Source organism: Strix uralensis, chromosome 1, assembly GCF_047716275.1.
Source record: "Strix uralensis isolate ZFMK-TIS-50842 chromosome 1, bStrUra1, whole genome shotgun sequence".
Taxonomy (NCBI): Eukaryota; Metazoa; Chordata; class Aves; order Strigiformes; family Strigidae; genus Strix; species Strix uralensis.
In genome coordinates, this window is record NC_133972.1 from 106,692,705 (window position 1) to 106,712,653 (window position 19,949).

Sequence of the window (19,949 nt, forward strand, 5' to 3'; positions counted from 1 at the left end):
AGTTTTTAGCAGTAAGCATTTTAGCTTTTAGAAGACTACTGGGAAGATTTTATTGTTTCAGACTGTCTATTTCACAGAGAATTTTCAACTGGTGACAGAAAGTATAAACTTATATTTACTCTTAAGAATATGTAATGCTGTGTGGATGGGCTTTGTGAAACTGCTGCTGGATACCAGGGGATTGCACTTTTATTCCAAACTAGTCTTAAGGCCCCACAAGTGGATCGTGATCATGTGAAAGGCAAATGAATTTTCAGAACTGCAGACTCCAGCTTTTGATGGGGGTATAGTATCTCTGCCAGATTTGCAGCCCAGTCTACTATTTTGCATAAACAATTTTAACAATAAGAAGTGTAGTTTATGTAAGGAAAACTTTTGCCTCCTGTGAGCTCTCAGATTAGTATTAATCAACCTGGAGATTTTACAAAAATGGAGCTAGCTGCTCCTTTCAGCAGAGCTGAACAGGCACGATCACTTTGAGTGAGAAAGGAGAAAAGGTTAATGTGGAGCTGTTGGGTGAAATACAGTCTTTTCAAATTTGCCATCTAGTTCAAGATCATCAGCTTCCAAAATCAGTGTCACAAATAGGGTCATGAGCTCAGAATTTAAATGTAAATTGGGTTGTGCATGCCCGGATGTAGAGGCCTGAAAGGAAATTTTTGGCTCTGCTGAGCCAGCTCATCAAAGAAAACTTTTGCCAATGTGACTGTGGTTTATAAGTCTCTGATCAAAATGTAAAAGTTTTAGTGTAAAAGTGATAATTTACGAAGTTCCTGCATTTTTAAGCCATACCAAAACCCCAACAGAAGTAGCAGAAATTAATTTATGCCAGATGTTACCAGAAAGCTGGGACAAATGTGTTTCAGCTGCAGTGGCCAAGGCAGCCGAACAAATTAAGTTTCTATATCTGTGTTACTCTACTCAATTAGGTACAAGAAGGCCATATATGTGACGATAGTCCCAAAATAGGAGATGAGAGTAACAGTAAAATTTTAGCTCGAGTGCACATTGGCTTTAATTATATAACATAGTATGTTTTGCAGTCAGGGTACTAATGAGTTGTTAATTCCCAGTCAGAACAAGAGATTAGATTCCCAGCATATCTATTAACTAGCCAGTCTACTCCATACTGGCTGGATCCTGCCACTACAACTCCTTTGGGAAATATTTCACTAAGCAAGATGTCCTAGTTGTTTAAATGAGAGTGGAATGTGTGATTTAGCCATGTCTGTTCTCCCAGCAAAATGTCCTGTGTGGTGTGAACCAGTAAGCAAGTATGTGATCTTTCAGCTGGAGATGTCTGTGCCCAGCAACAACAATTTCCTGATTATGTAAATGAGTTCTTAAAAATGCTTCATGTTTCTTTAAAGAATAAGAAATATTTCTTTTAATGATGTTAGCTGTCTGGCATTCTGCTTTAATAATTCACGCATTTCAGGCACATTTCTTTTCCTTTTGACGTACTGTCAAAAAAGAAGGCAAAATCAGTTAAATAATTGAGAGCATGTGAACTGCCATAAACAATCACTCTTGTTTGTTTCTCTGCAGAAAGAAAGGAAGTCAAGGTGGGAGAGTACAATGCTGTGGCTGACACACTGGAAATAAGCAACAACAGCATCAGGTTCCAAGGTAGGAGAGAAAACTGGAAAGAGGTACAGGAATGACATGGATAGCTGTATGTAGTTTGTAAGATTGCATACTGTTAGAGCACTGTTTCAGGATTTTTAATATCAAAAAGCTATGACACTGTATAAAGAGAAAGGGAAGGAACTGAGCTGTGTTTAAAAAGAAAAAAGGAGAGTTCTGAACAGAAAATCACAATGTTTTGATATTGTATACTTGTTTTTCATTCCAATGACCAGGACAAATTCAAATTTATTTGTGTACACAAATATTCTTTGATATTTCAACAAGCTGCAGATATGTCACTGATCAATAATGTTCTAATTCTATCCCCATTTCCCACTCCCCCAGTTCATCTCACTTGAGGAATGCTCTTGTGTGCTGTGTTTGCACACACAAGGCGGCAGTGGTTGTTTTTCCTTGGGAGATGTCTGTTAGGCAGTTAAAAAATAGTATTTCAAAATACTAAGACTAGCTTTAAGGTGAACCAGGGCCAGAGAGGATGTTCAGCCCAGCAGCACTGCCGAGGTCCACAGCAGGCATATAGCCTGTGTTGCTGTATCTTCTTTCCATTTTTTGTCCCGTACTGCTTCAAAGTTAACATGGGGACTTCCTCTGCCTTCACAGTACTTGGAGTGCAGTCATACCCATGGCTTTCTGAGATGTCAGCTGAAATTAGTTTTAAGGGTCTCTCCTGTTGAATATAGGCATATACCTTATTTTTAAAGCTAATAAAGATTTAATCTTAAACTCTGCTATGGTGCAATTCAGTAACAGAATGTAAAGTCAGCTTTGTGAGATCTGTGTGGTGGATGAGTATCAAGTTGCTGTATCCCATGCTCTACTACACCTGCCTCCAGTGTCCCAACACCCAAGGTTTGCATGAGCATGACTGGAGTTTAACTGCAGTTATCTAACCCATGACTACTTGTGCATCTGCTGGAGCTTTCCATCTTTCCTTTTGGTATCCCTTTCTGCACTTAAAAGAGCCATCTACATGCACTTCTCACATCTGTCTGGAGATGAAGCTTTGGAAATGAAGAGTGCAGAATCTGTCTGGGTTGTCAAAGTTGGGTTGCCAAAGTTGCCAAAGTCTGGGACCCATCAGATTATTTTTGCTGCAAGGAGGAACTGATGATGTGGTTGAATACTGATTCAATACCGTTAATTTCCAGACAATATATACAGGATGAAACAACTAACAGGAGACAGGTTTTGTTCATAGCTCCATGACTTTATGGACAGTAGATGATGGGGAAAATTCTCTGTTCAGACTTTTTTCAGGATCAGACTTCTAGTTCTTGTTCTGACCACATCTGGTATTCCTTCCACAGATAGCCTGTCTTATATTTGTTTTAAGATGCATTATGTGACTCACAGTGAACCTTCCCCATTTAGCCACCTTAACTTTCATTGAGGCAGTCATGTATTTGATGTGGAGGACGCTGTTGTTACGTCTTCCAGGCAGTATAAAAAACTTAGTAACTTTAAGTATTGAAATGAAGAGTAGTAAATATAGCCCTGTTTAAGCCATTGCATAAAATTGCACTCAAAAGAACCACAATTCATGATATTAGAAGCAATTGAATTGAATGGCCAGTGTACAAATAAGAAAATACATCTTATTGAATCACTGGTTGTTTATATTTAATAAATATATCATAATAAATCAATAATCATTAATATACTTTGTATATTTTAGATACATCAGGGTGAGGTTTTTTTCTTTGGTATTAGGTCTTTTAATTCAGACAGTTATTTATTGTATTTTTGGCATGTTACTTGTTGCCTAATTCTGTGAAGTGTACTGTAAATGCATGCTCTGAGATGGGAAAGAGAAACGGGGAAAATCTTGAGTACTTTTCTCCAATATCAAATCAGCAAATGGTCCCTTGACTGCCACTTTATTGTGATCACCTAAAAGGAAATTTTTTTGCAGAAATGTTGGGCATAAAGACCAAAGGATAGCAAGTTTCCATGGTCTGAATTGTTTAGCCTAGCTGATATGGATAAAGCTATTTTACTGTACAAATCCTTGAATATTCTTCTAGGTACAAAACAGAAGAGTGGACATGAAATTTAGCTATGGCAGCTGCTAGTTAGTTACTTACAGCTCTGTGATCAGCAGATCCACAGAGATCTGCCTGTGCAGCCATTTTGTGAAATGAAGCTGCTCAGCCTGGTGTGGTTGTCTTTGCTGCCCCACAGAGCTGATGTGAAAGGACAGGCTCAGGCACTGCAGGGCACACAAATCCCTTTCTGAAGGAAGACAGTGATGCAAAAGGCCTTTTGCCAATCTTCTGCATGAAGAAAAAATCTAGTAAGCAGGTAAAATGCAGTGTGGGAAGTAGGGGATGCAGAGCTTTATTCCAGTTGTCGGAAAGTAATTCTTCTCATTAAACCGAGAAGCCTTTAATTAGTGGGAGCTGACTGTCAATCAAGTAAATGGCTTTAAACATAGTTTTTAAGTTCAGACATTCAAGTCCACATCTGCAGGGATTTGCAAAGTGGGTCTGTCCCTATAAAACCTTTTCTATCTATTTTTCCATATTGTTCCATTCTGTAGAGTCCTGAGAGCACCAACAGCCCTGCCTTCCCTGCCCCTTCAGGGCTTCCCCCACCCTGCACACAGCCCAGGATTCCATTTCAGCCCTCCAGGGCCATCAGCCCTGCCCCAGTGGTGCCACACCAAGGCTGGTCTCCAGCTGTGGTAGGTATCCACACAGGCCATTTGAATTTGCCCTGGTCATAATGACAGTATGCAGAGAAACAATGCTGTTTTCTACTCGTTACTTTGTCACTTGTTTCAGGAAAGCATAACCTCATGGTAAAATTTAGTCATAGTACGCATTTTAGTGTTTGTTTACACTTTAAAATGAGGATAGTTAGCATATATCTTATGGGGTTCTGCATTAGAGTTTACTTGTGTTTTTTCTTCCAAAGAAGATGTTTACCTGCTCCAGAAATACAAACTTTCTTGTCAATCAATGTGACTAACATATGTCTGTCAAAGTCAATGATTTCATCAGCTACTGATTTGGTTCACAGTTGCTAAATATGCTAAATCAAGGTATAGTACTAAGGACAGGCAAACTTTCTTACAGAAATTTTACATCTGACTGAGATTTAGCCTTTTTTTCTTCTTGTAATTCTAGGACTTGAGCCTCCAAAGGACAAAACAATTATACAAGAGGAGCTACGCAAGATCTCCCTGCCTCTCTACAGTATCCTCTCTGCCCTCACCATCCTAGGAATGATAATGGCCAGTGCTTTCTTGTTCTTCAACATCAAAAACAGAAATCAGAAGTAAGACACTCATGTTACTTCTATCACTACTTCTTTCATACTTAAATTCCATGTTTGTAGAGTCTATCATATATATATATGGAAAATGTTAAAAATATGGAAATACGATATTTTAGAACTATTTAATTGAAATCACTGTGTAATATATTTACATTGAAACAGATTGTCTATCTGTTAAGACAGGTTCTTTTATACTGTCTGGAACGTGTAATTTTTTTAATTTATGTTTGACTGTCTGCTATTAACATTAACCCTAACTAATTAATCCATCAGTAAAATAGGAGACCTTTTTACTAAACATTCAAAAACCTGAAACAATGCTAGACTTTATAAAACAGCAAATAGTGTGCATGCCTATAGATTTAATGGAGTTCTACAAGAATGGTTATCTCTTTGCCTGGTTACAAAAAGCTCTTCTTTATTGCTCTAATAGCTTAGCAGTTATCTTTTCCTCTTTAATGCACTATCACCTTTTGTCCATAGACTAATAAAGATGTCCAGTCCCTACATGAACAACCTTATTATCCTTGGAGGGATGCTTTCTTATGCATCTATTTTTCTTTTTGGTCTTGATGGATCCTTTGTCTCCGAAAAGACATTTGAGACACTCTGCACAGTAAGTAATTCCATATATTCTAGTTGAAGATAGTCTTTGAGGAAGCTCTGCAAGAAATGCAAACAGAAGAGTTCAGTAGTTCGATGTCTCTTTGCATTTTATCACTGATTCTCTTAGTTCTTTCCTGGGATATTTTCTGAGACTAAATTCTGAAACATGCACAAAGCTTTATTATTATTATTATTAGTAGTAGTAGTAGTAGTAGTAGTAGTAGTAGTAGTAGTAGTGAAAGCTTCAGATGCATTGGAATTTGGCCCTCAGACTAAAAGAGTAGATGTACTTTCTTGTTTTGCAGTTATATATATGAAGATGATTTATTAAAGGTTGTGTTCATAGCATGACAGCTAATAATATCTGTGAAGCTGCTGTGTTTTCTTTATAGATTCCGTATTATTTTAGACTTCATGACTGCTGTTTGTCCAGGTCTTTTATTCAGTCTTCTTGATTGAATCTCCAAAGACTTCTCCTACTACTTCCAGGATACACTATAAACTCACACAAGCCTAGATCCACGTAGAATTTATTCTAGTTAAATCAAAACAAGCAACTCTGAAACCAAATTAAATATGTCCACCTAGAAGCTTGTAATGTCTTAATTCCTCACTGTAATATGCAATCTGACTTACAGAGGCCATTTCAAAGAAAGGGAAAGAACTTCACAAGGGTATTCCTTCCAAAACCAATAAAAACCAGCATTTTAATTTATCAAATATTTTGTCCTCAAAAAATCCTAATACAATGCTTGGCCCATTGTCTAAGAATATCAGACTTACTCAGGAGTTATCCTCCCTATGTTTTTGATCCTTCTTCAAGTCTCTAGAAAGTTGCAGTTCATAGCACCTTTTTTTAGCAGTCTGAATTTCTGATATCATCATTGGAGAGAGAAAAACTCTACTTCCAGATAATAATTGAAAGCATGAAATTTGGATGCCTAAACCTAGTTAGCAGATACATCCCAATATTTCAACTGAAATCCTCCATAATGACTAGAACCATTATAGAAGTGAAATATCATGTGACTTGTTCAGTTATACCATTTCAAAACACTGGAGACTCTTTAGTACATGCCAAGATGCACTAGAAAATATAGGTGAACTTACAGGATTTTCTGTGCAAAGTCTTAGCTTCCTTAGTTGGACCTGGACACAGCTGTATTTTAGACACCTAAATTTTAGCAGCAAAAGAAAGGAGAAGAAGAGAATATTCAGTCTTCCTACAGTTAGAATGCAAAATCTCTATACAGTTAGTAGAAAGATGTGCCTCAAAAACTTCAAAAGGATGATTCTGTCCACCTCTACCAAACTAGTATATAACTCTCTGAATACATAGGGGCCAATAGGAAGTGGAAGATACCAGCAGCCATTTTTTATCCAGCAATTATGCCTTTTTTTGTGAAACAGCTTCTAATGGAGCAGAAGTGTCATTAGGAAGCCAGTTGTTGATGTCAATCCCCATTCTTTTCTCACCCTCCATTGCAGAAGAATCTAGTTGCAGGAGGTTCAAATTTTAGGTCCTGATGTCTGCTCAGCCTTGAGGCATTTGTATTCAGAGCTCCTGACTTCACTGCCAGACCGTAGGCTGTTGTATGACTAGGCTACAACCCTCCTCTTGAAGCAGCAGAGCACTGCTGAACAGAAGGAAAGAAAGTGGGAACCAGAGGTACTTACCAGCATGGAGCTGTTCTAGGGAACAGGTTTCTATCCAGATTTAGCTATATAAAACTAAATTTAAGTCCTCCTTTAAATGTGAAACAACTCAGTCTTAACTCTGAAAAATGAACCAATATCCAAAATACCGTGCCTCTGAGCTAGAACATTTCTGCTATCTGATTTTTTCTCTAATTTGCTTCTCAAAATGTAATCAGTACTCTCATATTCCAAATGCAACAAAATTTAAGTGAGGGCTGCTTTGTTCTGTCTTACCTTACATATCTCTTATTTTTATTTCTATTTATACCTGTGACATTCAGTTAAGTCTGTTTGTCTGCCACAGAGGGAAAGATCTGGACAGGCACTTGAGTAAGATAACCACTTGGCTTAATGGACCAATAAAAGAAAGGGGTGAGGGAGAATACCGTGTTCTTAAAGCCAAACTTTGATTAAGAAGTGTTGCCACATGCCTTAAATGGAGATTTTTTTTTTTTTAACATAGTTAAATGATATATCAACAGAGCAGAATCTCTGAGATTTGTCCCCAGTTTTGGCTTTCCAGGGTTTCAGTCCAGTACAGAAGCATTGCTGATTGTGCTTTCCTATGCATGCCTACTGATTTACCTTATGAATCCCAGCTCTGACAGCAATTAGTATTATACTCATAGATGCAGGAAACCCTTCAGAAGCAGACTATGAGTTTTTTTTCTAAACCCCTGCTCATTAAAACAATTCTCATAAAATTTCCTCCTCCAATTATAATTTTTTCAATGGTACAGCTTATGCTTCTCTTAGAATTACATGGCCACAGTGACTGTGGCAATGAACTTCCCTTGTATCTAGAAAACTCTGAATTAATGCTGGGGTATTCATAAATATGGGAGACAAATCTACTTTTGTGTTCAGTAACTCTTCTGTCTCTCCTCCTTTCTCCCCAAAACATCCACTAAGTGCTGGGTACAGCATGTGCATTTGGCTCCATGTCATGAACATCCATATTTCCGTGTAGGCAATCTACTTAATGGTTTTATTGAGGGCTACTTACAGATACTGGTTCTTATAGGATCAGACCAGTACAAATTTCTCTTGATGGTCCATTTCCCTGAAAATGCATGAGTTTGATTACCCATTCTAGCCATATTAGAGATTAGTTTAAAATTCCCATTTTGTTCAAGACTGTGGCTTAGTCTTTAAAAGAAACAGCTACAATGGAAAGTGATCATGAAAAGTCATTGAGCCAAAAACATGTGGGTATAACAACTACATCTCAGGCACAGACAAGAGCCATGTCAATGAAGGGAAATAAAAAAATTTTATTCAGCTTTCTTAAGGACATGCAAAACTAAAAAGCTGTGGTTAGTGTTATCCCTTCTCTAAGCCAAGTAATCACCCTCTTTGTATTTGACATTTCAAAAGTGATTAGATCTGACCAGAGTAGCAGTATATACACAACAGCAAGTTTATTTAATTAGGTATGTTATATATGGTCTCTGTTTAATTTTCTAATAATTTTTTAACAACACTTATAGGATGTCCTTAAATACTCCTGAGGCTACCCACAAAATTCAGGAAAAATATTTTCCAAATTGTAGGTATTACATTCCAAATCTATTGTGTGGTCTTCCTCTATGGCACAATGTTTGTAGCATTGTTTGGAGGGTGAAGTGCTTTGCAATCTCTGGTCTTTTTGACTTCTCTACAACCTACATCTGCATACGGCATATGTTTTATGCTGTAATATTCCAAGGACACTGAAACATGATCCAAAATTACACCAGTAACTCCTTAAAATTTGAAAGGATTTCTTTGATAAGTTGTACTACCATTTTCCACTCTGTGAGGCACTGGTTGTAGGAGGATGTGGTATATAAATCAATATGCTGAAACACAGAAGCAAGTGTTAAATGTATTCTAGAGTCAGCAAAGCACTTTAAACATATGGTCAAATAATTTGCTGAATAGGGGTATTATGTAAGTCTTTGAAATTATATAGTGTTGACTCTGTGCTAGAGTGGGTAATTGGTTCCCAAACTAACTAGTTTTTACCTTGGTATGCCCATTTTCTATGGAAAAGTAATCAAGTATATTTAAATGCATAATAGTTGTCTTCTTATGGTAAGAATTCATAACACCAAATTTAGTATTATTTAGTTCCATGTCAGACCTGGAGATTAGGTGTCATACTGTAAAACTCCAACTACCTGGAATTAAAGCTATCCAAAGCAGTGACTCTGAGAAGGTGGTCAGTGTATTATACAACCATTAGATCATGTCTTACTTAATAGCAACGTTATTGGTTGTGCAGATAAAGGAAAAGCAATACAATATTTCATTAAATGCATATGTATGCCAAAGTAGAAAGTGCTTCAGATATGTGGGAGAAAGAGAATGAGAATGATCTATCTTTGTTTTTAATCTCAGAATTACCATGGTATCACAGCAAAAAAAGAAGTTAGAAGTAAGGGTGTGAAACGAGATGTGATGCCAACTGGAAAAATGCAAGCAAGTGGAAAAATAATTGAAAGCATTCATTACATGGAAGAGAGAGACTCGAAATTAGCAATGCCAGTGACATATCCTATGAATAGAGTTTAAGCTGACATACTAAATAGAGATACTTAAAATAGAGAGAATATTAGATATGATCATAACGTTTAGACTTCTGTAATACGTTCTACTGAGAATTTCATGCTTTACGTTTAAGAGGAGTAATGCCTTTGCAAGTTGGAACTGCTATGGGATGAAAGGCTACTATGGCCCTAAGGAGGAGCATAGTCTCCTCTTCTCTGTTACGCATCTCCCTCAAGTAGGTAAATAAAATGATGTTCTCTGTATTCTCTATATCCAGTATTCTCTGGATATAACTGATTAGGCTGAGGCTGAAAAGAAGATTGTTTTAAGTACTCCAGGTTGCAGTACAATGCCCATAGTCTCCACCCAAAAAGATCTGGTATATTAGGTAGTAGTAGACTGCACAGCTCTGCTTCTCCTCAGTCCTGGTAGTCCTGATGTGTAGCAGCACTTTCTCCTAGAGAGTGTGCTGCACTGAGTGATTGGAGTGATAGGGAAGGGGCAAGTGATCTGTTTGGAATAGTTCAAGATAGGATGCATATTGTTCTGGAACACTATCTGTTCTGGAGATAGCAATTGTCTTCTAGTCTCCTTTACAATCCAGAGTTCTGCAAAGGTGTTACATCAAAGATAAGAGGATCTAAGTCTTGTGATTTACTCAGTCACTAAAATTAAGCATGCTTTATCTTGTTTATATCATTAATTAGCATAATTTATATGAATTGCCAAAAACAGGCAGATATTCTGTGATTCCTGGTGATCTCAGTGAGCCCTGTCAGTGTTTTGCCTTGAATAAAGTAAACAGAGCACATGAAGGTTTTTGCACACCTGTGGTGTTCAATAGGGTCTTCATCCATCCCAGGTTGTACTCAGGCTTTCAGATTTCAGTCAGTTGTTCTCAACCATGATACAGGCACCTGGAAACAGGCTTTGTACAGAAAGAAGGAACCAAACAGTGGGGTGGGGTGGAGAGACAGAAAGAGAGAAGGAAAGAGTAAAGATACCACTCATAAAGTCCAGCTACCTACTGTAGTGTGTGTGACTATCCGGACTTTGTGTTTTTCTCAATCAGACATCCTGAGAACATGTACATTCGTGGCAACAGTAGATGTTATAGACCTTATCTTCTCAAAGGTGTACCTTAAAATGTGACCTTTAAATGTATCCAGATCTTCAGAAGCACTTGGGGTTTTTCAGCTAATATTATTCTTAATTACGGATCATGAACACTTCTGACTCTGTGTCTTGTAGCAATGTGAAAGGCAGGTTTTATTCCTTTTTACTGATTTTTTTATAATCTTATGTCTGCCCCACTGAGAGAACAGCTAGGCAAGGTGGAACTTCATGGTCCACATTGCACCTTTTCTTGGAAAATTCTGAAGCTGCACAAGGTGAGGATTGCAGGGTGGTATAAGAGCAGAGAGGCATCCTGAAAACCACATCAAACATAGACCAAGAGACTGCGGTGAGGAGCAGGGAGGAAAAGCCAGATGTGAGAGGTTATGGAACAGGTTCCTAGGGGTGGGTGCAGGCTGGGGGGTGAGGGAGATGCTGGGCAATTTGCTAAAACTCTGAAAGTCATGGAGCTGGCTGAGAGCAGCTCTGGAAACAGGGACTTGCCTTTAATGGTAAAGCAGGGAGAGGGAGAAGATGTATGAACCTTCTGTCTATTTATTTATACTTTTTCTTCCCTTATCACTTCAAGTTTTCTCTGTTTAACCATTTTTGGGGGAACTGACTAAAAGGAAATCATCTGGGCAGTGCCACCTCAAAGCTGTGACTGTCTTGGTGTACTGTGGGCAAGAGCCACTTGGACTAGACCCTGTGCTACCAAATAGCATTTAGCCTTGATATTTGGTTAGTAGTTGATGATGTGCTCCTTATTCCTACCCTTTATGCTCTTCAGTCATTGCCATAGGTTTTGGGGCTTTTTTTCTCCCTTTGGACTTTATATTTGCCTAATTATTTTCCTCAAATTTTAAAATTTTGGCCAGGAATGAAAAAAGCAACAGATAGACACTCAGCTCCTACTAAACTGCAAGAGGATTTGGACCTCTAATCCATTTCTTTGTCTCTGGAAACCATAGCTTTTGTTTGTATTTTTAGTCTGGCCTTTTTCATTTTGCATGTATTCTTTAGTTTATTTCCCACTTAATTGTTTAGCTGTTAATTTTAATCTCCCTTTTCTGTATAATCACTTCCATAATTGTCCTCACTGTCTTTCAGTCTGAGACTGATCTCACTGCTATTTAATTCAAGGCAATTCTGTTACTGAGTTTAACATAAGCCTGATCAGCTTCTATTTTAGTAAATGACATTTTCTTGGGGGGGGGGGGGGGGGGGGGGGAAGTAGAGACAAAAGTTACAAGGCTGAATAGATCCTTGAAACAAAATTATTTAATATGCTGAAGCAAATACACCACAACCTTGCCAAAGATTTATTAAGGTAATATTTTTAGAACATTTTGCCTCTCCTTCAGTAGGACAACAGCCAGATTTTAAAGCCCCCTAATAGAATGAGGACCAATTGTAATATCTTTTACACTACCCATGGATTAATTCTGAAAAATGGTCTGAAATGTATTAAGAAATCACTCCAGGAGATCTCACAGCATGTGAAGAACGACTGTACTTAATTTATGTGAAAACAGCAGGATTCAATTCTCTAATGTTATTGCCACTTAGGTTTTACAAGAACTGTGCCGGTGCCCTACAAATTCTAAAGAATGAGTTAAAAGTTGTAAACACATGTCAAAAAAATGTTTGATATAAATGAGAAAAGTGTAATTCAAATGGATGAACTCATTCTTTGGGGCCTGCCTGTGCTCACACAGGGGATTTTGCCATGGTTAATAGAAGCAGGATCAAGTCCCAGTGTAAACTGGTTGAGATGACACATTTTTGTTCATCGTAATTATTCTTTATGTCCCCAGTTTGCCAGGAAAAGTAGAAGGTGCCTAATTTTCAACTCATGAGTAGTCCATAGAAACTCAACAGAATTGTCTACTTAAAGATAATTGTGCTCTTCAGGGCCAAACCCACAGCATGGTTTATTCTCACATTTGTCACTTTTAAGTGCCTAAGCCTAATACTAAGATGCCACCAAGCTGCTCGGCAGTAATGTTCAGCCTCAGTCTAACCCTCTGGGCACTGCAGCTTCCACCCTGGTACGTGTGCAAAACCGGCTAATTATTGATATTCCCAAAATGAATCAATCTGAGTCTCAGAAACTAAACTGAAGTGTCTGGAGTGTCAAGTCCTATGAAAGAAAGAATTGAAAGTTTTTATTTAAAAGAAACCGTTAAAACTAAGGTCTTGAGATGATAAAAATGATGCTTTTAAGAATCTTAAATCTGATTCCTCTGCAGGAACATAATCTAAATGTTTTGTGAACTGCAGAGGAAATTGTTAAAGAACTAAGCTGTTTCACTATCCCATTCAAATAACTTATTTGTTATTTTAAAAAAATAAGTGACCTGGAGAGGTGATAAGAAGTTTGTAGCTTTTTATGCAACACATGGAAGTTCTTTGTGTTGATGTTTTATTTATTCTTAATTCTGAATCTTTAATCCCACCTTCTTGTTGTTTGCTTGATATTGGCAAACTGGATTAGTATAGCAAATTTAAAGCTGCAGCACAAAAAAAAAAAAAAAAGAGAGAGAATGTGTAGTACATTCAGTTCAAAAGGTTGTTTTTTTTGTTTTCTTTCAACTTAACAGAGGAATAAAACACATCACTTTCTTTATCAACTGCATTTGAAACTTTTATTATTGCTTTCATGAGCTCAATACCTTCCCAGGCATTCCTTGTCAGTTCATGACAGTCTTCTGAATGCATAGGCAGTGGTAGTCAAATATGGGAAAATGGAACTTCTTTAAAAGTGGAACTTTTTTACCTTTCATCAATTCAGTCCATTTTCCAAGATTATTTTATAATTTTATATATAATTGTAATGATATTAAAATAATTTAAAATAAATGCAAATAATATTTTTGTTTATCTGAAAGAGTACCTAAAATAGTGGGTTTGTTTATAAGCTTCATTCTTAGAGCGTATAAACAAGCAGAGACTTTTACTTCTTTGCTCAGGATGTTTCTGATGCTTTCACCACTTACTAATTTCCCCTCACTAACTCATTGTTTACAATTAGATAGCTGCTTCTATTAATAATGAGTTGTACTATCAAGTAGCTTTGTAGGTCTATTACATAGATATATAAATAGTAACCGCTTCACCATTCTCATAACAAGATATCGGGAAAGGTGCAGATAGATTTGTGTGAAGATATCAAATAGCAACATTCAGAACGTAGGCTAGCCAGCTAAAGCTCAAGGTTGAGAGGAAATATGATTCAAATGGAAGTAACTTTATATAAGGCTGTTAAGCTATCAGTGCTTATTATATGATGGAAAAATTATCTCCTTTGACACTTGCAAGTTATCTTTGAATGACAGAAAACAAAAAATTTGTGGGAGATATTCAATTAGTCAAAAAAGAAGTAACCAGGAAATATAAGCAGATAATTGAAGGTGTATCCTAAAATTCAGTGAAGGCATGAGGAATTTTGTAATGACCTAACCTTTTAAGAAAAAGTTAAACAGTGGCTATTTTTATAAATTATCCTTCTATAGGAACATAGGAATGTTTTCAGGTTTTGTGTCTAGTTTGAAGTAGGGATTTGAATGCAAGTTTCCCATCTTCGAAGGAGGGGCTTTTCCTGCTCAGTTGGTGGGTACTGGGGGGAGGTTGATCTTCCTCAGCTTCTTTTGTCAAAATGCATCATTAAAAACTCGATTGTATAAAATCATGGTCATGCTCTCCAATTATTGGTGTTATTTTTATCATGTTCTTTCAAATGAGTGGGATTTGGAGGTAAAATACATTGAAGAATATAAATGGGCAGATATATGAATTTTAGAGGCTTTTGCTGTTTTCTAAATTTTTCATTTTGCTGGCTTCATTAATGAATTATAGTAGACAGATTCGAGGTCATTCTCTTCAAAATTAAAAATTTATTTTCATCCGAAACTTACCACCTCGTTCTTAGCAGCAGAGATCTCATTTTGACAAAATCTCCTGGTACGTTTAAGCTAGAATGTTTCCAATATAGCCAATAGTTATATTATCCTAATTTGCACAATCCAGATCAGGAATACATAAAACTTTTTGAACCAAGCATGCTAGAAATAACATTTTTCTGAATATCGGGTTAGAAACATATTATGAGCATAATTGAATTTATTACTATTCCCAAGAGGCAATTACTGTTTCAGTGAGAACAAAACAGTCTTATTAGAGACATGAAAATACCATGTATCTGTTTGCCAAATATATCACTAAACTGTACACAAAGGAGCTGAATACTTATTAATAGCAGCAAAAAGATTGAATGCTCAGTATGGTTATCACAGCTCAATTGATGTGAAGTCAAAAAAAGATGTAACGGGCTAATATGAACATATTGATATGAAACGTATTTTTTAAATCACTCAGAATTGACCTAACTGTGGTTTTACTGAAGTTATTAGCATAATGTATGATAATGGTTAACAAGCAAAGACTTAAAAAAATATTTAAGTTAAAAATAATACTTTACTGACCTAAATATCTATTCCTATTTTTTTTGGTTACAGGTTTTTTTTTCAATGCTGTATTCAAGAATGTCACAAAGTGGCAAAGCTCATGTGGTTTGAATCTATTCACAGCTGGTTTACTGGTTTTATTAATAGCAAGTTTAACCAGCAAGTATCAGCAATGCAACAGATAAATCGCAACATTAGACACTAATATAATGTTAATATATACATATGAATATCTAAATGGTCTTCTATACATAATTGCAACATTTTCTAATAAACACACACACTGAGTTACATGCAGCCACCTCCTGCTCGCAGGACGCATGGGTTACCAGCACACCCTTTCTTCCGGGGCTGCAGGTTCCCCTATACACAGCTGTCCTGTAGATGTGTACCTTTGTGTGTACTTCTGCAACCTGGTAATGCCTACGCCCATAAGACAGCACCCCCCAAGTTCACACTTGCACACTCAAGGTGTGTGTCCCTGCATAGTGCACAGTGTTATCACTTTGGGGCATATGCCCCCTCAGACAGTTTTGGGTGTTCATTTGTATACACTCTTCATTGCCAAGATGCAAGGCACCTGTTCTGTGTGTATTTTTCTCTCATTATTGATCATGTGTATCTTATTTATTTATTTTAAGGAACTGTAGTCATTTCATGTCCTATTGCTTTAGCAATATTTTTTGAATGAGTCATCTCTTTTTTTTTTTTTCTTTTCTGCCTTGATACCCAGTCATTAGTGCTTACTAAAAATCAGGATTTCTATTTCAGAAAATCTGGAGGGAAAAATCATTTTTTGAATACAAAAATGAAAATTCTGAAGACATTTGGAAAGGAAAAAACTAGATAACGTGCATTTAGGAGGGAAACATTTGATTATTCCTAATATTTATCTTAGATCCCAAGTTTTGCATCTTACTGCAACACCTAGCTTCTCATCAATATGCATGTGATAAAGATACAAATTAGAAATGCCAAACTCTCCAGAAGTCAGATGTGAAATGAGGATGGTTTCCAATGAAAAACATTGCCTTTAGGTCATCTGAAGATTTTTTTCAAAATCCTTTCTCAGAATGTCCAGGTTTCCATAAATCAGATTGGTTTTATATCAAGAAACAGCGCTACTGGCCAAAGATGCATGGTCAACATGGCCGAAAGAAGGCTGCCTTTCCCTTTTTCTAGCTTTGCCTTCCCTGTCTTTAGCCATTGTCTCTCCCTCAGTTTTTACATCTGCAATGTGCAGTGCATTTTATTTTTATTTCTTTTTTCATTTTTGTGCGGTCTCCCTTTTTGGCAGCCAGCCCATGTGAAGTCTCTAGAGGGAGGAAGAGATCGTTCCTCCTCCTTGTGATTTCTTAGGCTCTCAAATACACCTGTAGGCTTCCAGCTCCCTGCTGTGCCTCCCATGTGGTCTTCCACCCGCTATGCTGTGTAGTCTCTAGTCCATCTTTGAGGAAGAAAATAGTCTGTTCAGGGCAGAAAAGCTTTCAAACAGCCAAACCTCCAGGGTAACAAAAAGAGAAACTTCCAAGGAATTAGAGGGGGCTGTACAGAGCTTACTACAACTCTGAAAGTCACTGGCTTAGCTGAAACCAAGTCTGAAAGCGAGGACCTACCTACAAGGATGCTATGGGCAGGTGGGGAATTGCACAAAAAGCTTTTGTAACTTGTGTTTTGTCCTCTCTGGTCAATTTGAGAGGTTTTTCTATTAAAAAAAAAAAAAAAAGTCATTATAGTTTGTAGTCTAAAGACGTTATATCTTTTTTAGTTTAAAAATCTTCTTTTCTCTGGGAAGCTCACTATGAGGAAAATGTCTAGATAGGTCTATGTCAAAGCTGTGGCCAGTTTAGGGTCCCATTACTCCATCGTTTTCTGTAAGCTCACCATCTCCTTTTTCTTAGGCCCATATTGCAGGTATTATCTTTGATTCAGGTCTTGTCCCTGAGGCCTGCCCACCAAGGCTATGTTCCTCTCTTGCCATTTTTCCCTGTATGATAATTTAAGGTCAGTTTTTCTTACCTTTCCAGAATGCTCAAGGTCTTCATTAAGTGATGTATACCTCACATAGTACAATTTCCTCTTATTTAGTCTGAATAACATCTATACTTCTCTGTTCATTTCTGTTCAAAATGTTGCTGTTATTATTAGTTCCCTGGGTACTTTTTATAGTCTCAGTCTCTTGGTGTCCTCCACTACTTCCTTCCTCTGTCTGCACAGAACACAATAAAAATGAAAAAAATGCAGAATATTGTCACAGAGTTGTAGTTTTTTATATGGAAGAGATTGTTAATTCAGCATCCAGATTTGTTATACTTGGAGAGGGGATGGAGGGAGGAGGAAAAAAAGCAAGAAAGCAATGAATGAGACAACTTTGAAATGTCAATATTTTGGTGAAGTTCTTTGCGTATTTTTTTCTTGAGAAAAAAGTTGGCTGAAATGATGATATCCACATTGTCTACTGAAAATTAAATGACTTTGTCTTTTTTTATATATACATATTTTTAGGTCCGAACATGGATTCTTACAGTGGGATACACAACTGCATTTGGAGCAATGTTTGCAAAAACATGGAGAGTTCATGCAATTTTCAAAAATGTAAAAATGAAGAAAAAGGTGAGGGGAAGTAAACTTTTCTCATTGCCCTGTTAATATAATTTTCTATTTTGCTACCTTTCCTGGTTGGCCATACTTGTGCTGACTCTGTTGATGTGTCACATTCAAATATGCTGAGTGGTTTGATATTGAAGCTTTCTTGGTCTCCTTTTTAGTCTCTGAGAGCTGGAATCGAGTACCAGCCCTTCAGTCTTTGTAACGAGAGGTGGACAGTGAAGATGGATGTAAACTGTAAAAGTGAATTTGGAACCTCACTCTTATTTAGTATGTTGTTTCAACATCCAGAGGTCTCCTTCTGGTAGATTCACAGCTGTTATGAAATGTTTTCTCTATATGTCTGTTGGAAATACAGGTATTACACACAAGTTTCTCATGGATTAGTAGGAAGAAGCAACAGAAAGCTGTTTATACAGCTTCCTATTTCCAATTTTGACTGAAATTGCATAAGCTCACCCTAAGACTGATTGGAATTGAACCACAGCAGTCATCTCCATCATTTTTGGTACAGCACATTTTCTGTAAACGATTAGGCTCAGCTTAGGAGTAGTAGAACACTTCATGTATGTATTGTTCATTTGATATTTTTCCCATGGAGCTTCTTTTCACACATGAAGTGTTTTTAATCAGATCGTTTTATTTAAAAATGGGAAAACTGGTGAATAGAAATAATTTTGATGGAAAAAACATTAAGAGAAATGTGCATGAAACAGAAAAACAAAATTAATATTATTATAGAGTGAGAAGTATTGCCAAATGCAGTTCGTATACGCAGCTGAATGGATTTATTCTAACAAGTGATAAAGAGTCATTTACACCCCAAATAAGTAGAGCAGTATTCAAAAACCTCATCAGATTCCTCTCTTTGTTTCCCTCTGTGTGTGGTCATGGAAAAGCTGTATTTTTTTAATTTTCTTTTTGTTAGTACTACAGTTGCAACATGTAGGGAATTGCTGTCACCATGAGATACACCTTTCCCTAAGAAGGTTTGGACTTTAGATAGACAGAGAGAGAGCTAACTTGGTTTCTAAGAGGATTTACATCCCAGGTTATTAAGGAAATACATGCCGTGACTGGAACTGGACCTAGCACTCTGGCACGTTAACAACACAACGCCCTAGTGCTTCCCTCTACTATACAGTCAAGTCAGGTTTGTTTAAATGTTTGTTAATTAAATCCCAAATATCATTCAGTGTAAAAAATAATGAAGAGTAAATAACAAATATTCTAAAACTAAATAAAACGATAAGAAATTTCTGTACCAGTAACGGGATACTCTGGATGGAAGGAAGTAGAGACCACCTTTTCTGCACCTGTACAAAGAGGCCACTGTAACATCCTACCAGAGTCCCGTAGATATTTTTCACGGATCTTAAACTATCTGTCTTAAAAATTTTTTACCAAAGCTGAGCTAGTGTTTCACCTTCTTGAAAAATGAAATTTTATATTGCAAATATGGTTTTAGCTATATTGGTACAAATCTTTGTAAATTAGTGAAGTTACACAAGATACTACCAGTGTAACACATAAAAGCATTTACTTAACCTTTATTATCCTCAGAATTTTATCGTTTCTACAACACATACTATTCCAAATAGGAATGAAGAGGTACTTCAGTGGACTGCCACTAAGTATTTGCTTTATTGTTTTTTAGAAAACATTTCATTTTAGAGCTTCAAGTTGCTACTCAATATTAAATTTCACTGTCTGTTAATTAAACATAATCCCCAAATTCTCTGTAATGCCTGTTCTTCAACAGGCCCATCAGCAACTTCAAATTGCTATTGTTTATTCACACTGGATGTTAAAAAATTATTTAAGATCAGTTAAAAAGACACTGACCAGTATAAGGGAGATAAACTTTCAGACCTCTGGATGCTGACCAATGAGACGCTTTGCTCTGAGTGATACTGGAAACATCAAGGCTATTAGGGCACCTTATTCAATATTCTGTAATTAAGTAAATAATGCATTTTGTTCTGTAAAATCTAA

The 19,949-nt window shown here is 36.8% G+C and overlaps 1 protein-coding gene across 3 annotated transcripts in view; it reads left to right on the plus strand.

Annotated features, from left to right (window-relative positions):
* GABBR2 (gamma-aminobutyric acid type B receptor subunit 2) overlaps positions 1-19,949 on the plus strand; it is a 487,733-nt gene that overhangs the window by 313,824 nt on the left and 153,960 nt on the right. For all 3 annotated transcript variants that reach the window (XM_074876123.1, XM_074876133.1, XM_074876142.1), the window contains 4 exons: positions 1,549-1,629; positions 4,779-4,929; positions 5,413-5,545; positions 17,853-17,960. In XM_074876123.1, coding sequence (XP_074732224.1) covers positions 1,549-1,629; positions 4,779-4,929; positions 5,413-5,545; positions 17,853-17,960 — 473 coding nt within the window. The remainder of the gene's footprint in view (positions 1-1,548; positions 1,630-4,778; positions 4,930-5,412; positions 5,546-17,852; positions 17,961-19,949) is intronic.